The 19,735-nt window shown below is 63.7% G+C and overlaps 1 protein-coding gene across 3 annotated transcripts in view; it reads left to right on the forward strand.

Annotated features, from left to right (window-relative positions):
• ZC3H3 (zinc finger CCCH-type containing 3) overlaps positions 1-19,735 on the forward strand; it is a 73,671-nt gene that overhangs the window by 26,829 nt on the left and 27,107 nt on the right. For 2 of the 3 annotated variants that reach the window (XM_021090417.2, XM_085021426.1), the window contains exon 4: positions 819-972. The exons of the other annotated variant lie outside the window; for it this stretch is intronic. In XM_021090417.2, the coding sequence (XP_020946076.2) occupies positions 819-972 (154 nt within the window). The remainder of the gene's footprint in view (positions 1-818; positions 973-19,735) is intronic. 3 annotated transcript variants of the gene reach the window in all.

Here is a 19,735-nt window from a genome sequence, read left to right on the forward strand (position 1 = left end):
TGCGCCGTCGGACAGTCGGGTGACGGGCCGTGGCCGTGGCTGGGACTGGGCAGTCGGGAGTATGGGGACCTGCGGGTCTGGTGCCCCCATCCCTGCCCGACTCCCTCTCCTGGGCCGTCCCAGACCTCAGGCCGCTTCAGCCAGGCTCAGCTAGCTCCTGCCCGGGTCGAGGGCCCGTCCTTGCGCCGAAGCTCTGATGTCACCTTGCCTGACAGACCGTCCCCTCTTCCCTGCCCCGCCCCCAGGGCCCCTTTCCCAGCAGAGCCCTGGGCTCTGTGCGGGGAGGTTGGATGGAGCCCGTGCAGGAGCTGCCTTGAGGAGCCCGGGTCCAAGCCGCCTGGCCCACAGGGCTGGGCCGGGTCGGTCGCAAGAGGCGGCAGCGCCTGTGATCCTGCCCAGCTTTAGCCTTAATTATCTGGATGGTTAGAGCTGTGTGTTATGAAAGCCGGCAATTAGATGCATTCCTCGAAGCGACGGAAAGATTGCTGGCTGTCGAGTGGAAGGGAACTCAGGCAAAAACTGATCCCTGTTAATTGCGTGAAACATTCAGCAAGTAGAAAACCGAGGTGTCAGCCTGCAAAACCTCGTGAAGACAGGTGACTGAGGACGTACGCCTGAGTGGACACGAGGAGAGGGAGGCCAGCGCGCGGTGCCCTGACACCCCCTCTCCCGGAGGCCAGGCTGGCCCCTGTGGCTCTGGCTCTGGCCCTGGGCCGCCGAGCTCCCTGGGAATGGGCATGGGCAGCGGGGGGCCGGCCCTGGGGTGATGGGAACCCCCACCGCCCTCACTGAGCACCCGTGTCTGGGTTTCCCTGCAGCCTCCGGCCTGCACAGCCCGCGGCCCGCGCCTGCCAGCAAAGTCATCCAGACTCGCTACCGCATTGTCAAGGAGACCCCAGCGTCGCCTCTCAGCACCGCCCCCGGCCCCCCGGCCCTGCCCTCCTGGCGGGCACGACGGCTCTCCCTGTCCAGGTAGGAGGCCCGGGGCTGGTGGGGTTGGAAGCGCACAGGCTGAGGCCTGAGGGCCGTGGCCGGCACTCGCCACCGGGCGTGCTTGGCCTACAGTTTGTCGATGGGGAGCAGGCTATTTCTTGTCTAGCAGTTTCTGCACCAGCTGTACGGCTGGCCGGGCTGACCACACACTCCCTGCCCTGTGGTCAGCAAGCTGCCAGCTGGCAGGGGTGGTCCAGGAGCAGCCGCCACGCAGGCCAGGAAGGCCACACCCGGACATCCCTCAGGGAGAACCTGGTGCGAGAGGCTGTGCCGGCTCGTGTCCTTTGTTCCTCGTCAAGGGCCGGAAGGGAGGCCGCGGCCCCTCCATGAGGCCGCGGCCGAGCGCCTGGCCTCGCTCCAGGCCACTTCCGGCCGAGGGCACCACCTTCCTTTGCGGGCGACCCGGGCCCGAAGCAGAAGGCTGCGGAAGCTGGCCCCGTCCTTCCACGAGGCAGGGGAGGGGCCGCAGCTTGGGAAGCCCTCCCCGTCCCCTGGCCCTGCTGCGGGGGCCGGCCTTTGGGGAGCAGTGTGGGCACCCCTTGGCCTAGTGTGGGCTTACCCGCGGATGCTCCGGGCATTCCAGGCACGTGGCCTTGGGCCAGAGGCTGTGGGGCAGGGGGCTCTTGGGCCCTGAGGGGCCGGACCACAGAGCGGAGCAGCCGTAGTCTTGGGCCGGGGCCTTCCTGCCAGGCCCCCACGGCCCCTCCCCTCTGGCTGGCAGCTGCCCGGCTCCAGGGCTGTGGGAGGGGAGGTGCTGGCCTCCCGGCCCTGGCAGTTGTGCCTGGTCAGCCTGCCCAGACGGCCCTCAGTGTCCATTGCCCTCCTCCGCACCCACTAGGCCACACAGAACTTGGCCCTGCTGCCGACTTTTCTGGAGGCAATAGCTGGAAGTATATTTTAAATTAATTTTACTGCACTTTTTGTAATATTTTTGTTTTAAATAGATTTATAAGCATCTTGGGGGCTATTTCTACAAATTTATGAAGATAATTTTCACTCTCTCGATAAGGTTAAATTTACACCTGCTATTTCCATATTAATTCACAGTGCTAAGTGGGTCTAATTTTCTTCCGTTCTCCTATCTGGTGAGCATGGCCTTTCCTAATGCAATTTCCCCCTCAGTAAATCACTGTGATCGGGAGTCATGATCGAGCTAAATTAACTTAAATTAATTTACTTAATAAGAGCCCCAGATCATCGTGAATGAGGTTCAGATTTATCGATTCTTTCTCCCGCCTCCCCCTCCTGCAGTCGGCGCTCCGCCCACAGTAGCAGCCCGGCCAGGCCCCTCGTCTCCCAGGAGGCCGGCTTGGGGCTGGGGTGGCTTGACAGGGAGTCACCAGCAGCCCTCTCCCTCCTCGCCTCTGAGCTCCACGGACGCCCCTGGTTTGGGTCCAGCTGGGCCAGTGCTCAGTGTGCCAGGCCTTGGTGGGGTCGCTGTGCAGAAGTGGGTGCCAGGCCCAGGGGGGCGAGGCCTCCCATGGAGGGAGGAGGCCGGGTGTGCCCTCGAGGCAGCCACCGCCTCGCCCTCGACCGGTCCAGCTGTCAGCAGCCGGGTGGGGCATGCACCTGTGCCTTGGTTGTGGTGACAAGGGGCAGGCGGGGGTGCTGCATGGCCAGGTGTCAGATGGCAGGACAGGCTGTCAGGAGAGGCCTGGACTGGTGGTGAGGCCGCCCAGCCCGGCTGCCAGCCCAGCGCGGCCACCACTTTCCTCGAGCTCCTGTTCCAGTGCAGGTGGGGCCCAGCGGCCGCCTTGGAGGGAAGAGCGTGACGTGGGTGTGGTGGGCGGGAGCAGGGAGGGCGCCTCCAGGACGGTGTGTGGGCACCAGGCTCAGTGGGGCCTCCCTCTGCCCTGACTGCCTCGCTGCCGGCCTGTCTGACCCATCCCCTGGCTCCCAGGGTGCACCCGGAGCCAGAGCCCTAGACCCCCCGGGCGGAGGGGGGCTGACCCCTGGGTGTGGTCTGCCCGGTGAGGGCTGAGCGGCCAGGAAGCCCTGGGAAATGTGGCTGCCGGTGGCCTGGGTGGCCCAAGGTCACCTGTGCCCTGGTGGGGCTGCCTCCTCATCAGAGTCGCCACCTGCCAGCTGCCAGCCCGCCATCAGCTGCACGCGTCAGGCTCGGCTTGTCGAGGCAGCGGAAGGGGGCTGTCTCCAGGGCTGGCGGCCAGTCCGACCCTGCCTCCCCTCCTCCTTCACCTTCGTTGGACCTGGGGCCGCCTACGTGTGGTCGTGGTTGGCAGGCCTCAGGGAGGTTCTGGGGCCAGCTGGCTTTGGTCTCGCCGTGACTTCTGTCCTGCGCAGCTGCAGGTGCCTTGCTCCCTCTTGGGCTGGTGGCTGCTGCAGGGATGAGAGAGCAGGGCTGTACCACCAGGTGGCTGGGCTGCGCCCACAGACTGCGGGCTTTTCTTGGGTCTCCCGATCTGTACTCCCTACAGAGTGAGGACACCTCGGAGGGGTGGCGGGCAGGCCCTGGCAGTCCTGGGTCTCAGTGGGCAGTTAGGAGCCTTTAATGGGGGTAGGAGGTCTGGCCGGGGGCCCAGCAACTAAGAGCGCCAGTGTCAGCAGGAGAGGTTGGGTTGCCTCCCGCAGATGCTCACGCGAGTCACTGCAGAGGAGGAGCTGTGGGGGGCGGGTTGCTGCCATCCTGGGGGAGCCCGGGGGCCCTGGGGGGCAGGGGCTGGATTGGAGCCTGGGCTCAGTGCAGACCTGCCCATAAGGGCCATGGTTTTGGCAGGCCCCGCCCTCCCTGTGCCAAGGAGGACACACCCTCTCGTAGAGGGTGTTGCCCCGCTCAGCCGGCACCGTGAGGGACCCGGCATCAGAAAGACTTCAGAGGCAGCAGGGCCACTGCAACCCGTATCCCGAGAGCGATGGGACAGGGCCCTGCACAGGCTGGAGTTGGAGATGCCCTCCTCCACTCCGCCGCAGGCTCCCCCGTGTTGGGGCCCCTCACTGTCCATGCTCTGGCACCCAGCTGGCAGCCTCAGCTACGACACGCGGCCTTGGAGTGGCGCAGAGTGCTGCTCCTCCCCAGGCCTGGCTGCTGGCCTCTGGGGACAGGCAGGGAGCTGCAGGGTCCTTGGCCGGTGCCTCTCCCGGAAGACCCTGTGCAGCGCTGTGGCCCGAGACACGTGGCTGTGTGGCCCCCACTGTTAGCGCTGTCCTGGGTGCCACGGGGGCACATTAGCCTCACATGGCGGCTTTGCCTTTTGTCTCCTGAGTTAGGGAGACACCTCCTCTTAGCCCAACATGTGGGAAGCTGAGGGGCCATGTGGTAGCCCCCATGCACCGCAGGGGCCTGGGGGCCCCCTCCTGCCACCGGCTCTGTCTGGCCTGGAGGTGGAGGAAGGTCTGGGGCTTGCTTGTTTGGCCAGGGGGAGTTCTGGAGCGTCTCTGTGAGGCCTCGACTCCAGAAATACCCAAGAGGAGCGAGCCGTGGGGAAGGGCGGTCAGCCCACCATGTTCTGGCGGCCAGCTGGCCAGTGCTCGTTGCTTTGGGCAGACGGAAGGCAGGAAGCCTCTGGGCAGCAGCTCCCAGACCCCGTGGGCACCGCTCGCCAGGCCTCTGGGGCCGTGTCTGACGTTCCTTCAAGAGCCGCGGGCTGGACGAGGTGCTGCTGCCCCGCTGGGCGTGTCGCGGAGTGGGACCCGGGTGGGGGGGCGGGTCTGGTGCCCTCCTGGGGAGGCCTCTCGCCCGCCACGTCTCTGCCACCCTGGCCAGCAGACCTGGCTTGTGGCGATGGCCTGGTGGCTGTGCTCAGGACTGCACAGCACAGCTGCCCAGAGCCGCCCCTGGTCCCGAGCAGCAGAGGGGCCGCGAAGCACACCCCAGGGCCGAGGCTCAGACCGAGCAAGGGTTTATTTCTTTTGTTCCAAGATTTGTGGATTTGCCTGTGCCCTCTCGGCTTCCAGCAAGTTCATTAATCTGAACTGAAGCTGAAATGTGACTTATATCCCTAAACTGCCTGTCACTTTTTTTCTTTCCAAATTCATTTGACATGAAAGTGCGGAATAAACAGAAGCCGCTCTGCTTAAGCAGATGAGTCTGGAGGCCGCTCCATCCCGACTACAAATGGTGCTGTCACAGGGGCTGCCGCTCGCTGGGCTGCCTTCTTTTATTTTATTTTATTTCTGCGTCTGTGCGGTAAATCTTAAGTAATCTCCAGGCGGTTTGACGAGTTTTGGGCTGTGATTTTGAAGGCTCTGAAATGCTTCTGCCCAGGGATGGCTCGCCGTTAAAGAGGAATTCAGCACGAACATGGCTCTGTGTGCCCCACCCCCAGCCCCGCGGCTCCTGCTCCAGCTCTGGTTCTTGGGTGCCGGGCGTCGGGCGCAGCGGGCTGCTCAGAGGACAGGCGTTGGCGGACGGCTGAGGTCTAGTGCCGGCAGGGCCCCCTCCTCCTCCAGGTTGCACATAGCCGCCTGCTTGCTGTGTCCTCACAGGCGGAGGGGTGCCCAGTGCCGGCAGAGCCCGCAGAAGGCTCCTCTGAGGGTGGGGCCGTGTCGGGAGGGCCTTCCGTGGGTCTGGGAAGAAGCCTGGAAAGTCTGCGCAGAAGGCAGAGGTCAGCCGCAGGCTGGTGGGGTTTTTTTGGCTTTTGAGGGCTGCGCCCGCGGTGCTTGGAGGTTCCCAGGCTAGGGGTCTAATTAGAGCTGTAGCCACCGGCCTACGCCACAGCCACAGCAACACCAGATCCGAGCCAAGTCTGCGACCTACACCACAGCTCACGGCAACGTGGGGTCCTTCACACACGGAGCGAGGCCAGGGACGGAACCCGTGTCCTCGTGGATGCTAGTCGGGTTCGTTTCCGCTGCGCCGTGATGGGAACTCCCCAGCTGGTGTTGAAGGTGGGCCCGGGCCCTGGTGCTGGATCAAGCGGATGGGGGTGGGTGTGTGGCAATGGGGGCCTCTCGGTGGCCCTGGCAGCCCCCCTCCCCAGGCTGCGACTGCTGTGCCTGCCCTGGACCTGGACTTGGCTCTTGTGGGCTGGGGTGCCTGCCTCCCGCCTTCCCTCTGATGTGGCGTCTGGGGGTGCCGCTTCCCCCTCCTCCCGCCCTGTGCTTTTGGCCGCCCCGCAGCAGCCCTGCCCGAGAGCGGCTTGTCCTGGCAGCCGAGGAGGGCGCCAGGTCAGGCCCTGCTTCGTCTGCCTGCGAAGGGGCTGACGGTGGAGGGCGGAATGGCAGCATTCTCTGCTGGTTTTGAACTGGCTCTCTCAGAGGCAGAAGTGTCCGTGTCAGGCCAGGGCAGTGGCTGCGGCCTCCGTGGGGACGCCGGTCTGGGTCCGGGGCGCCAGCCTCAGGCCCTGCCTGCTCCGTGGGCAGCCGGGGCGGGGTCCTGGTGTCGCGCGCAAGAGGCAGGCTTCTGCCCCGCGGTGGCTGTGCCGGGGGAGGGCTGAGCGTGGGCCAGGAGGAGGGGTCCCACTGCGCCTGCGCTCTGCCCCACGGCGCTGTCCTCTCTATTGATGGGCCTTCGACCTGGGCTGGAGCCGGGGTGGCCTGGGTCGGGCCCTTACCCAGGCGGGACCTGCGTGCTTTCCTTCTCTGGTTAGTTGTGCAGAGCAGGCCCGCGGTGCCCAGGCAGGCGGCTGCAGCAGCCTCGAGCCACCCCTGGCCTGCAAAGGAGCCCGTCCACTCCTGGCTTTTTGCTTGTCCACTCATTCCCCTAGAGCGTGTGGAGGGCCCACCCTAGGTCAGGCCCTTGCCTGCCTGGAAGTGGGGCACAGACTGTTGCTGGGCAGCGTGCCAGGGTGCAGCAGGCCTGGCTGCGGTGAGTGGGAGGCGGCCAGGCCCAGAGGGTCTCCCCTGGCAGAGGAGACGACACAACCACACGGGGGAGACTGGGAGATGCCCACGCAAGAGGCAGTGCAGGTTCAAGTGCAAAGGCTTGGCCAGGCCCAGGCTCCAGTGCTGACCCAAGCGGTGGGCACTCCAGTCCAGCTCTGCTCTGGGGGCGCCCAGCACCGCCTCTGTCTCTGCCCAGCCTGCTGCCTGCCTGAGATCTGCGCTGTGGCTTGTGACCTGAGGGGCCTCGGGCTGCCCCCCTGCTGCTGCTGACTGCCCTTCAGCCCAGGCTGGGAGCCAGGGGCTGGCATGGAGGCGGCGGGGCAGCCCGGTAAGCCAGTGCTGGCCGTTATGCCCGTTGCCGTGAGTATTCCTTCATTTGTAAGCCTGTGGGCTCCAGTCTTGTGTTATCCTCTAGCTGTAATCCGTTTTCATTGAGATTCGTTCTGACCTGGCCTGCGGAGGTCCCCTTGGGCTGCCCAGGTCCTTTCCATGTGGACGGCAGGGCCTCGGGCTCACATGGGGCCTCCCCTCTCCCCCGGAGGGCAGCAGCTCCTGGCTGCTCGCAGCCCCGCAGCCAGGGGTCCTGTGGACAGTGCCAAGGGGGTGGGAGCATGCAGGGGTCCGTGCACGCCGTGTTCTGGACGGAGACCTGCCGGCCCCGCTGCTGCCCCTAGCGCCAGGGCCACTGCCTCTGAGCCCCTGGGGCTCAGCATGCATGTAAAGCTGCGTCCGGTGAGGCGCGTCGCCTGAGCAGACAGTTGAGTTTGGACCGAGGCAGACTCTCTGTAAGAGCCCCGCTGCCGTCCAGGGGCGTCCCCCCTCGGCCCGCCCGGCAGGACCCCCGCCCCCGGGGCCTCTCCCGGCCCACAGCCCTGCTCTCCACCGACGTCTGGGCCATGGCGAGCCCGGGCCTCCTTCCCTCTCACCCGATTCTTTGTAAGACCCGTGTCCCCTTTCTCTGGGGAACGTTCCGGGCTGGGGGTGGGGTGGGGCGGGGGGGTTGCACGTCCCCTTCCTGGAGCCGCGTCCCCTTCTGTCTTAGTTCCCATGCTCTCCGGCCTGGTGGCTTCTCATCTCATGGTTCAGTTGGCGTTGCCCTGATTGCCGGCGGTGGTTCTTCACGAGATCATTGAGGGCCGTTCCTTGGCCTTCTGGTCAGAGCTGCTGTGTCCTCGCCCAGTTTTATTGCTGCTCTGGAGCTGCGGGGGTGGACCACTTGTTCAAGCCCCTGTGCACTCGCCACCTGGGCCTCAGCTTGAACGCGGGCCTCGTTTGCTGCCTGGGAGCCTGGTGATGGGTGCCCGGGGCTCTCGGCCCTCTGGGGGCTGGTGCCCCATGGCAGAGGTGCTGCCAGCCTCAGCCACATTCAGAGTGTGAGATCAGGCACCGCCTGCTCGGCTCTCATCTGCCCTGCTCTCTGCCAGCACTGCTTTTTCAGCCCTCAGGGAACCCTGCAGGCAGGGGTGGTCCTGGGCCCTGGGGCCCTGGACAGGAGGCCTGGCTTTTCTCAGCCTCTCAGGGCCCTCGGGGCCCACAGGGTCCCTGGGCTGGACCCTGTCCTCGCCCTCACCAGCCCAGGTCACAGTGGCCAGAGAGCACTTTCCTGCACCCACGGGGACCGCTGAGAGCATCCTCAGGGTGGAATTTGAAGAAACAGGTAAGAAATCAGAGCAGAAAGTTTGGCCTGAGGGTGATGGGGACCCTGGGGCCCAGAGCTCTGGGCTGAGGCTTTGCAGAGGTTGCGGTGGGGCCTCCTGGTGGGAGGACTTGGTGGGCGCCAGCCGGGGGTGGGGGGTGCGTGGGGTGACCCCGCCCCTGCCCCCGCCTGCTCCCCGCGTGATGCTGAAGCAGGTCTCCTCTGGCAGGTTTTTGAGAATGTGATTTTATGAGAACAGGCGGTTACAGCTCCCCAAGTGCTGTAAAAGTTAATGTGATGGCTCCCTGCGCCTGTGCTCATTTTTATAATTTTTTATTTTATGAAACAGGACAGAGAGCTTAGTGACTTATTACTATTCATTTCGTTTCAATGCAGTAAATATTGATTCAGTTGGGGGTTTTCAATTTAAACCACTCGGCGATTATATAAAATATTACTGGCCTCTGAAATTACGCTTACCGATCCCTTCGGCTGCTCGTTAAGGAAGGAGTGCGGTTGTAGGTCCCTTCGCCTTCATCATTCTAATAAATGGGCCGAGGTGAGTTTCTGCACGGGAGGTGCCGCGGAAGCTGCCGGCGGGGGCCTGACAGCAAGGATGCAACTCTTAATTTGGAAGTCGGTTCAAAGTGCGCCTTGGTTGTTTGTTTATTTCTCTGTGTGTTTGAGTCTAGCAGGCCTTTCAAGCTGTCGGCAGCCCCGAGCCTGAGAGCCTGTCCCTGCTTCCAGCGGGGTGTGGGGAGGGCCCTGGGCTCGGGCAGGGGTGTGGGGCCCCGATTCCTCGGCCCCGCGATGGCCTCCGGGAGGTGAGGGAGGAAACCAGCCTTGCCAGGGCAGGCACCGCCGGCCCCGTCTGCAGTGAGGCTGGGACACTGAGGGGCAATTACTGTTCCTCCGGAACCCGGGCCCGGAGGGTCCTTTCTTGGTGATGTTGGAGCCAGGCCTGGGGCGCAGGACCCTGAGCGGAGGGGCCGAGGTGGGCCCTGCTGCTTCCTTTGTCGTCTTCCGAGCCCACCGCCAGACGCCCACCCTGCTGGGTCCATGTTGAGGCCCTCCCAGGGCTCCTCTGGCTGCAGGTGCCGTGCGCCAGGCCAGCCAGGCCCGCTCCCTCCCTGTGTGGGCAGCTCTGGGAGGGACCCGCGGATGACAGAGCACAGCGGCCAGCACAGCAGAGGCCCGCGGAGCAGAGGCTCGGCACTAAAGGTCTGGAGCCCTGAGGGCAGGCTCTGCTCGGCTCGGCCACCCCAGGGCCGCCTGGCCCCTGTGCGCCCCTGCAGCGGCAGCCTGAGTCGTCCCCCCAGCCGCCGCCTGTTGGGCCCTCTCTGCACTGGGGGGGTCGGAGGCCCTGGGAGGCGTTGACCTGGGGGCCGCACGGGGGTCTGGCTTGGGGTGGGGCCGGAGGCCTCACTTGCTACCCCCCGATGGTCCGAGCCCCTGGCAGTGTCTGTGCCGCTGCCTCCTTCCTGGCCGTGCGCGCCGCCCGCGTGGGGCCTGGGTTCCATCTGTGGCTGGTGTGGGAGCGGAGGGCGCTGGCCCATCTCAGGCCAGGAGCTGCCGTCACAAAGGACTGGTCACTCCCTCTCTGCCCGGCGCCAGTGGGCCCTGGGTGCGCCCTGGTGACTGTCACCCCCTGCTGGGCGGGGGCTGCCTCCCAGGGCCCAGGCCAAGCGCGGGGTGGGGGCGGCTCACAGCGGCCCTCGGAGAGCCCCCACCCTCTCCTCACCGCCCTGGGCTCTGCCACGAGTCCCTTCTGGGACCGACTCTGTTGCCGGCCAGTGCCCCAGCCCTCTGGTCCCCCACGGAGGTGTGTGAGTCTCTGGCTGGCTTTCTTCGTTCTCAACCCCACTCTTCTGTCACTGCCTCCAGACGGCGGCGGCTCCCTCTGCCCTCTGCCCGCTTCCTCCCGGACGTGTGCGCCCTTCCCTCTGTCCTGGTCCCGCTGCCTGGAGTCTCAGGCTTGGGCCGGGGCCCACTGAGGCAGGAGGCGTGGAGGGTGGGCGTGCTGGGCGCAGGGCCTCAGGCAGGCTGGGTGGGGCCGACTGCACCGCTCTTGTTCTGGAGTGTCTCCCGTTCCTGGCCCTGCTGGCAGCGGCCCTGCAGCCCAGGCTGGCCTCCTGCCTCCCCCTTGCTGGCCAGCCCCAGGTCAGTGTCCCCGCGGGCTGCCCTTGGTCCCTGCTGCATAGGGACCCCTCTCGGGGCCAAGCTGGCTCGCTTACTGTGACGCACTGCGCCTTGATTTCCTTGCTCATGAGACAGGCACCACCGCTGCTCTTCGGGAGCTGGCTCAGGCCCATGGTGGAAGAGGGCCAGGCCGGTGGGCGCCCTGCCCAGGCCTGGCCCCCTGTGGGCAAGCCCCAACGGGATAGCACCCTGCAGGCCCGTGCAGTGCTGCCGCTTCCACTGCCGCTGCCACAACAGAACCCCGTGTGTGGCCTCGGCGGGGTCTCCCCAGGGGCCTTGGTACAGCACGGCAGCTCTTGGAGGAGGTCGGGCAGGCCAGGTTGGGTGCCTTGAGCACGTCCCTTGCGTCTGCTGAAGGGCAGCTTTGCTCTGAGGCAGCAGGACTGCTGGAAGGAAGCTGGAATGCCCTGTGGGGCCCTGTGGGACCCTGTGGGACATTGCACCATGGGCCCCGTGCCTCTGGGTGGCCTGGGCCTGAGGAGCAGGGGCAGCTGAAAATACTACCCGTGACAGGAAAAAATAAAATGTCCTCGTCACCCAGCCGATCCTGGGTCCCCCCACAATCAAACACCGTTTTAAATACGGCTTTTACCTTGGTTTTGGAGGCGGTGGTAAAGCATAATCAATACCTTCAGGCTGATCTCACCCCAAAACACGATTCTCACTCAGGGCTGGACCGGGCCTCTGCAGGTGGGGGGCGGGAGGCGCTGTTCGGGGGTCTGGGCAGCACAGGAGAATGGGTTCCCTGGGTTGGATGTGGGCCTGGGGGGCTCACAGCGCTGAGGACCAGATGGCTCCCACGAGCGAGTGCTGGCTTGGGCCCCCGGGGACCTCAGGGAGCCTGGCCACCGCCTCTTCGAGGCCCCGCCTTTGGCATCTGCCCTGCCCCTTGTCACCCTCAGGTCCCCTGGGCCGGAGACTCCCCAGGGCACCCAAGGAGGTGCTGGGCCCTGGGGGTGGGCATGTCCTCCCCTGCCGGGGCTCTGGCTGCCACCCCCACCCCCACCCCCACCCCGTGCTGCTGTGTGCGGCCTCAGAGGTGGGGCCTCAGTCAGCCCCCTTCACCCCTTCAGGGCTCCCACCACGAGCAGGCACCGTTCTTAGGCGGCCAGAGGGTCTCTTCAGCAGCCTGGTGTGCAGACTCAGGCAGTTCAGGAGTCGTGGGCTGTCTCCTTTTTAGCCTTTGTCCCAGGTGGGAGGGGCTGCCGTTGCAGAGACCTCTGTGTGTTGGGGACAGGCCCAGGGACTGCTTCCCTTCCCCCGGGGCAGTCCCCGTGGCCAGGAGGGACCCTGACCCCAGCTCCTGCTGAACCTGGCTCTGGCCGCTGCTCTCTCAGCTCCTGGAGCCGGAGCAGCAGGCTGCAGAGCCCGTCTGTTTGCTGACTTTCCTCCAAGTCAGCAAGGTTCTGGGGCGGCCCCGCCCACTCCCCAGAGTCCGGAGCCCCGGTTTAATTTGCGGTTAGATGTCTGTTAAGATTGCGTCCACTTCCCAAGTCAGCACTTAATTGGCAAGGCGCTTGATTTAACAGCGTGGGAGCCTCCACCGGAAAAATGGCTTGAATAAATCACTGCCTGACGCCAGAAAATAGATATAATCTCAGCATTAACTACATTAATAGTAGCAGGAGCCGAATTAAGAAAGCCATAAAGCATAGGCGGGGGAGCATAAATTACGGCCCGGCTCTGTCCCCTTGTTGCAGGGGCTTCTCTAGGGGCGGGGCGGGGGCACCGCCACAGAGGGGCCGCCCAGCCCTGCCCTCCTGCCTGGCTGGTGGGCCTGTCGGGTGGGGCTTGCCTGTGGGCGCGGCCTGGGCACCTGCCCCGCCCCGCCCTCCTTGGGGCTGGGTCCCGGCCGAGCCCTTTCCACCCCCACCCCCACTGCCGCCACCTCCTCCCACCCACAGATGGCCTTTGCCCAGCGGGGTCCAGTGCAGGCTTCCTTTGACCTCCTCCGCCGAGGCCGAGCCATCCAGGACAGACCCTTGGTGGTTCTGCCTTTGAGAAGCCGGGCAGGTAGTGCCTCCTGCCGCTCTGGTTTGCATCCCCTGCCTTTTTCTCAGGGCTAGCACCACTAACAGAAACTCTCCGACAGTTTGCCAGAGGAGAATGTCACCCACTTCTTTGTTGTTGTGGTTTTGGTTTTGGTTTGGTTTTTGGGTTTTTTTTTTTTTTTTTTTTTTGTCTTTTTGTCTTTTCAGGGCTGCACCGATGGCCTATGGAGGTTCCCAGGCTAGGGGTCGAATCGGAGCTGCAGCTGAGGCCTGTGCCACACCCATGGCAACACAGGATCCAAGCCACATTTTTGACCTACGCTGCAGCTTGCAGCAGTGTCGGATCCTCGACCCACGGAGCAAGGCCAAGGATCAAGCCTGCATGCTCACAGACGCTGTGTCGGGTTCTTAACTTGCTGAGCTGCAACAGAAACTCCTTGCCTTTCATTTTTCAAGTGAGGATTTTTAGCAGAACTTTTCTTTTCTGCATATTTGTACCTGTCAGTCCTTTAAGACGTCACGCATTGATTTGCTTACTGTAGCGTCTTTATGCCAGGAGTACATGTGTTCCATGTGTGTTCTTCTAGTGTTAGGTTTTTAAGTTTCAGGTTTAAAACTTAAAAGTTTGGAGTTCCCGTCGTGGCTCAGCAGTTAACGAGCGCAACTAGTATCCATGAGGATGCAGGTTTGATCCCTGGCCTCCCTCGGTGGGTTAAGGATCCCGTGTTGGCCGTGAGCTGTGGTGTAGGTCACAGATGAGGCTCCAGTTCACCCGCTAGCCTGGGAACCTCCATATGCTGTGGGTGCAGCCCCGGAAAGACAAGACAAAACAAAACCACCCCACAAAACAAAACAAAACCACCCTAAAAGTTTTACACTTACTTTACCAGGAGTTTCTTTGGGGATGTGGTACAAGATTAAAGGTCATATTTAATTTTGTTGAAGACTTACCTGGTTTTCTCCAGACCATTTATTAAATATCCAGCATTTTTCCCATTATTTAAAAATGTCCCCTTCGTCGTGTACAAATCTTGCTCCTGAACTTGGCTTTCTGCACAGATACTCCTTTGATTTTCTTTTGCAAAACATTTGTGGCTTGGAGTTCCTTGGTGGCTCAGCGGGTTAAAGATCCAGTGGTGTCACTGCTGTGGCTCAGGTCCCTGCCCTGGCACAGGAACTTCTGCATGTCACAGGTGGGGAAAAACAAAACAGAATAACAGCATTCAGGGCTTGTTTGTATTTCCAGTGGTCAGTTCTGTGGATTTTTATCTCGTGTGCCTACAGCACAGGTCAGGGTGGGCCCCTGTCCTGCCCCTAGAAGGCTCCTGCATGCCCCCTTGTTTTTGTGGGGGGTTTGTTTGTTTGTTTGTTTTGGCTGTGCCCGCTGCATGTGGAGGTTCCTGGCCAGGGATCAAACCTTGGCCACAGCCGCGACCCGAGCCACAGCAGTGACACCACCAGATCCTTACCCTGCTCTGCCAAGAAGGAACTCCAGAAGGTACTGTTTTGTGTGTAACTTTTTCTTTTTTTTCCATGGGTTTTTAAATTTTTTCCATTATAGCTGGTGTTCTGTAACTTCTTTTGCTCACCAGTGGTTAAGGACTGAATCATCCAAGCAAATTCACAGGCGGCGGCCCTGACCCCAGAGGGGCTTTATTTGGAGATGAGGTCTTGATAAAGGGATTTAAGGTTAATGAGGACGTTCGGGTGGGGCCCTAATCTGATAGGATTAGTGTCCTCGTAAGCAGGGGAGTGACCCCCGAGCTTGCTCCGAAAACACAGAGGAAGAGCCCGCGTGTGAGTGCTCAGCCGGCGGCGCTGTCTGCAGACCAGGAAGGGGCTTCACCAGGAACCCACCCTGCTGGTGCCTTGATCTTGGACTTGCGGCTCCAGAACTGGGGGAAGTCAGACCGCCGTCTGCGGTGCCTTCTGGTGTGTGAGTGGGGCTCCTTTCGCCTCTCAGGGCACCGCACTGTGCTCTTTTTCTCTCTTGATGGCACCGGCTTCCTGCCAGTCTCTGCTGCCCTCAGTCTTGTTGGCGTGCTGCCACGTGCCAGGAGCCCTTGTTGCTGTGGAACTGCTGCCCCCGTGGGTAGGTGGATGCGGGCGGCCGTAGGAAGGCCGGTCTCCGCCTGGCTGTCCGCGTCTGCATTTGTGCTGCAGGGCGAAGTGCCGGTTCCCCTTGCTGGGCCCTGTCTTTCCCTTTGTAGCTGTGCCGGGGCCGTGGTGACAGCTCACGTTCCCATGACTCACGGTGCTCAGCATCTTGTCCCGCTTTGGAGCCACCGCTGCCCTCCTTTGTGAAGTGCCCTGTGGTGTCTTTCACCCACTTTTATATTAGTTTGTCTTTTTATTGGTTTGCTAGAACTCTTTATATATTACGGCCACAGTCCTCTGTCAGCTGTCTTCGCACAGTGTGGGGCTTGCCTTTCCGTGAGGTCTAAGTTATCCGTCTTCTCTCCTGAGTAGTGCCTTTTGTGTCCTGTTTAAAAACATCAGCCTACCCCAAGGTCATGTTTCCTCTGGAAGCTTGGCTGTCTTCTCGTTTCTGTTTGGGCTGTGTCCTGTGGCCTTTGTCGCCAGGCACATGTGCTGTGACGTCGCCCTTGGTGTTTAGGTGTTTCGATTTGTCTTGCTCTTCTTTATAATCTGCCAGTCTTGCTGGGGTGTCGGAGGCGTTGAGGGCTCACTTGGCAGGTAGAGCTACCTGCTCACTCTCTGACTTGGGAGCTTTTGCTGCTGAGCCCACAGGCCTTTCCCTGGAGTTTGCGGGAGCCCTGTCTGCCCGGCCATCTTCCCTCTGCAGGGGTCCAGGCTGTACTCAGCTGTGACTCTGGGAGAAGCCATCCCACCAGAGTCGGGGAGGGGCGCACCTGGGCTCCCCCGTCTCCTCTCTTCCTGGGTCTCTTTGGCAGCAGGGACACTGCTGTCCCTGAGGGCAGGGCTTGTGGTATCTGGGGTCTCATATAACGTTTCCACTTCGTCACGTGCCTCCCGCTTGGGCCGCCCCCAGCGCCTCTCAGCTCGGCCATGTCCAGGTCTGGGGCCCCTTCACAATACACACACGAGCGTGACCGTCCTTGGGGTCACCAGAGGGATGAGGCCACTGGTGTGGGAGCCGGAGGTGGGGAGGGCCTGCGGCCGCAGGTGAAGAGAGGCTGGGCGGGGTGGGCGGCAGCTGTGGCCTGTGGAGCTGGGGTCAGGCCCACGTGGCTGGAGGGTGACCTGAGGTCAGCTGGCCAGGGCCGTCCAAGCCAGCAGTAGGTGGGGCGGGGGGCGAGGGGGCTGAGAGCACGGACTGTGAGGACAGAGGCCCCGAGCCGGGTCACTGGGCAGGTGACGGGTGGTTGGAGAAGGAGCGGGAGCCATCCACTGTAGGTCCAGTGGCCAGGCTTTTGAATGGGGTCCCGCCTGGCGAGACCTGTCCTGCCAAGTGGCGGGTCGCAGTCATTGGCCACCAGGGCTTGGCGGGGGCACTCTCCCGGCTGTCCCCACACCCCTGGTGATGAGGGTCAGCGCTGGGGACCCCAGGGCACAGCAGGGGCTGCTGCAAGGCTAGTGCGCCCAGCTTTGCCTAGGGAGCCTGAGGAAGGGCCCTCGGGAGCAGAGCCTGGGGTCTGGGCTCGGGGCAGGGGACAAGATGAGGCAGGCGGCTGGCACGGGGCCCCTCAGGGGCTGTCATCTGGGAGCCAGGCAGGGCCTCCACGTGCTCGGTCTTCCCAGAGGACAGGCTGAGCGCAGCCGCCTAAGCGTCCGTCTCTGCACTGCTGCCAGCACAGAGCCCCAGCCAGAGGCGGCCCTGGGGGAGAGGCCCGGGGAGGGGCGGGCTGGACTGCCTGAGCCCAGTGAGCGGGGTTGGGGTGTTGGTGGATGCGGGAATGGGGGGGACTCGGAGAGAGACGTGGGGGGGGGGCCGAGGGAGCAGAGGACAGGCCAGTCCTCACCAGCCAGCTGAGCTGTTGGGCCCGGGAAGTCCTGGGTGACAGCCTGGCAGAGCTTCGAGGCCCCCCCGGGCCGCACCAGCCATGCGGCTGCCTGATCTTGGGCTCCCGGCCCGTCTGCCCAGCAGGCTGAACTCTGCACTCTGAGTGGGGCCGTTAAGGGCCAATAATACCTGTTTTTTGCAGCTGACATACAAAACACCAATTGCTTCAGCCGAAATGGATTTTTAAAAGTGTCATTTTATGGAGAATTTTACTTTCCATCCTGTTGTTTATTAGGCTCTTAAAGGGAAAGCTTGTAATGCGTCCATTGATCGAAACACCAGTTGGATAGATGTGAGCTCATAAAACCATCACGGCCCCGCCATCCGCCACAGCGCTTGTGCTGGAGGCAGTGCAGTGAGTGTCGCCCACCCGAAGCCGCTGGCCTCGGCGCCCCGATCGTTTCGGGGCATTACTGGGGTCCCCTTGGGAGGAGCAGTCCGTCCGTGCTGACGTCGCAGGTGGCCCCGGGCTGGGGGTCCAGCTCCTGCCCCACCCCCACCCCCCCGCAGCCTCCAGTTCTGCTGTCAGGGGTTCTGCCCACCGCAGGTGGGCGCCAGGGGCCACATGGGGGTGAGGGCTTGTGTGATGGGAGGAGGGTCCTAGGAGGTCAGGTGGCCACGGTCGCCCCTTGGGCCCTCCTGGCCCAAGGGACCCTGTCCCGCCACGCCTAGAGCCCAGAAGGATCTGTCAGCACCTGGCCACAGGCCGCCCCGCACGGCCGGGGGCCCCGAGTGAGGCACGGGCCGGGAGGGCACGGCGGCCCCCGGGCCCCGAGCCGAGCGCCCGTCAGCGTTTCTGCGGAAAGCCCACTTAAGCAGTTTGCAGCCGTCACGGTGGCGGCTAAGCCTGACCTACTTGGGATTCGCTGCGCACAGCCGCCTCCCCGGGCGCCCCTTCTGCTGACGCCGCACTCCCTGCTCGCCTCCGAGCTGCGCGGAACCGCGCTCCATTTCCTGAAAAATGCTGCCCCGGTTGTTTTCTCTGCTCCGCGGCCAGCCTGTCGGCCTCCTGCGCGGTCACTGCCGCCGCACACAGCCTGGCCCGGCCCCGGAGCCTGGTCGAGCCCCTCTGCCGCCCCCGGACGATGCCCGGAGGCCTTTCCTAGAGCAGGCGCCCCGTGCGTCCGTCCAGCAGCACCATCCGGGCTTCTCCGACACTGCACCCTGTTTGTTCTCGGGGGGCCTCTGCCACCTCTGCTCCTCTCTGCCTCTCACCTAACCCTCCAGAGACCACTAGAGTGTGGGGCCGGGCGGCCCCCAGTCCCCCTCTTGGTGCCGTTCACACCGCACAGAGGCTGGAGCCCCCGCTCGCCAGCACGGCCCCTGCCCCGATGCGCGCTCTGTGCTGCGCTGTGTTGCGGCCCGGGGCCCGAGCCAGCCAGCCCTCGGGGGTCAGCGAAGGCTCCCCAGGGACCTGACGTTGAGCTCGGTCTCGGGGAGGACACTTGAGACTGGCGGAGGAACCACACATGCCAGGGCCAGGCTTGGGGAGGGGCCCCGGTGCTCCGCAGGAAGCGGAACTTCCAGGGTGTGGGCGCAGCGAGCGGTGGGGGCCCGAGCGCTGGGCCTGCAGGGTCTCCTCACAGATGAGCATGTGAAAAGGTGGAGGCCCGGCTGGGCGCAGGGGGGTGTGGGGTGGGATGGACTTGATCAGGCGTGTGGTTTTCATGCCAACTGCTGGGACAGGGCGGGTGCGGGGAACCCCCAGGGCAGGACCCAGCCTGCGTCTGGGGTCAGAGGGCAGGCTGGCTCAGGGAGGCAGGTGCCTCAGTGCCCGAGGTCTGGGCCTGGTCACCGGAGAGGTGCGGGTCTCCAGGGAGGGAGCAGGGAACGCAGAGGGAAGCAGACTGTGGGGACGTCCAGGGCCCCGGGTGCTCCCTGAGGGGGTCAGAGAGACATGCCGGCAAAACACCCCTGTGCCTGTGAGCCCTTCCCATGCAAAAATGGCCTTCGTTGCACCTGCAACTTCTTGTCCAGGTGCGGGGTCTCTGGCCTGGCCTGTCCGCAGAAGGGTCTGCCCCCACCTGCCCTGGGTCCCCATGGCCGGGTGCTGCGAGGCCTTGCACACCCTCAGGACTGGATCAGCTGGAGCAGGGCAGCCCTTCAGCTCCAGCAGGGTCCTGCCGCCCACCTGAGTCGGTGAGTTGGGGGGCAGTGCCAGCGGCCCGAGTCGGAATGAGTTGAAAGGCCGGTGGACGTGGCGAGGAGACCAGGCACCTAGGCACAGCTGCAGTGGGAAGCTCGCCCTGCCCAGGGTGTCCGGGAGGCTGGAGGCCAGCGGCCGGCTCCTTGCCCCTCGCCTCCCTGCCCCTGATCCTGCCCGTGGCCAGGAGCGGGCCACTCCGGGCGCCTTCAGGTGATGTGGTGGCCGGGCAGGCTGCCTGTCCTCAGCCCAGGACCTGGGGTGCACTCACCATGGGCTGCTGTGGGTCAGCTCCCATCACTGGGGCAGGCAGGTGCCCCAGGCTGCCCGGAATCACTCAGCCGAGGATGCCCTGGGGAGCCCGGCTCAGCGGCGCAGCCTGAGAAGCAGACACGCAGCAGGAGCACCCAGCGTGGGCAGGGAGCCTGGTGTCCAGGAGCAGCCTTCCAAACCCCTGGGCTGCGGAGCCCTGGTGGTCTGGGTGCTCTCGGCGCGGCCAGCAGTGCGCCCTGCCGGCAGGCCGCACATCTTGCTCACCCTGGCTCCTCGGCAAGAGCTGTCCCTCCCCGCCCAGCCCTTGAGGCCACTCCTCTCGGGTCCTTCTCCTAGAGTCTTCATCTCGCTTCCCAGGTGTAGCCGGTGAGCGGGCTGTGGAGGGCAGAGCCTGGCAATTTCCAGCTGCTCCCCAGGGCAGTGGACACAAGGGCTGCTTTTCTTTTTAAACCTACTTTTGTGGTGTGTGTGTCTTTCTCCCTGTTCCCCGTTACCACCGCTTTTCATTTAAAACGTTATCTCCCCCCACCCGTCCTTCGTGCCCCCCCCCGGGGGGGGCGCGGGTGAGGGGAGGCCCAGCCCTCACCCCGGTGTAGTCAAGGTTATGGTGATAAATCCTGGGGCATTGTCACTTCTATTCGGAGTAAATTGGCTGGCCGCTTTCGGGCTGAAGGCAAGATAATTTGCTGTAGTATTTCAAATGGATTAGAAATGGATTTGAAGGGAAAGTTCAT

This window comes from Sus scrofa, chromosome 4 (assembly GCF_054392235.1).
Source record: "Sus scrofa isolate SSC_HxYL_T2T_F1_AM1 chromosome 4, Sscrofa_HxYL_maternal_Yorkshire_Landrace_v2.0, whole genome shotgun sequence".
NCBI lineage: Eukaryota > Metazoa > Chordata > Mammalia > Artiodactyla > Suidae > Sus > Sus scrofa.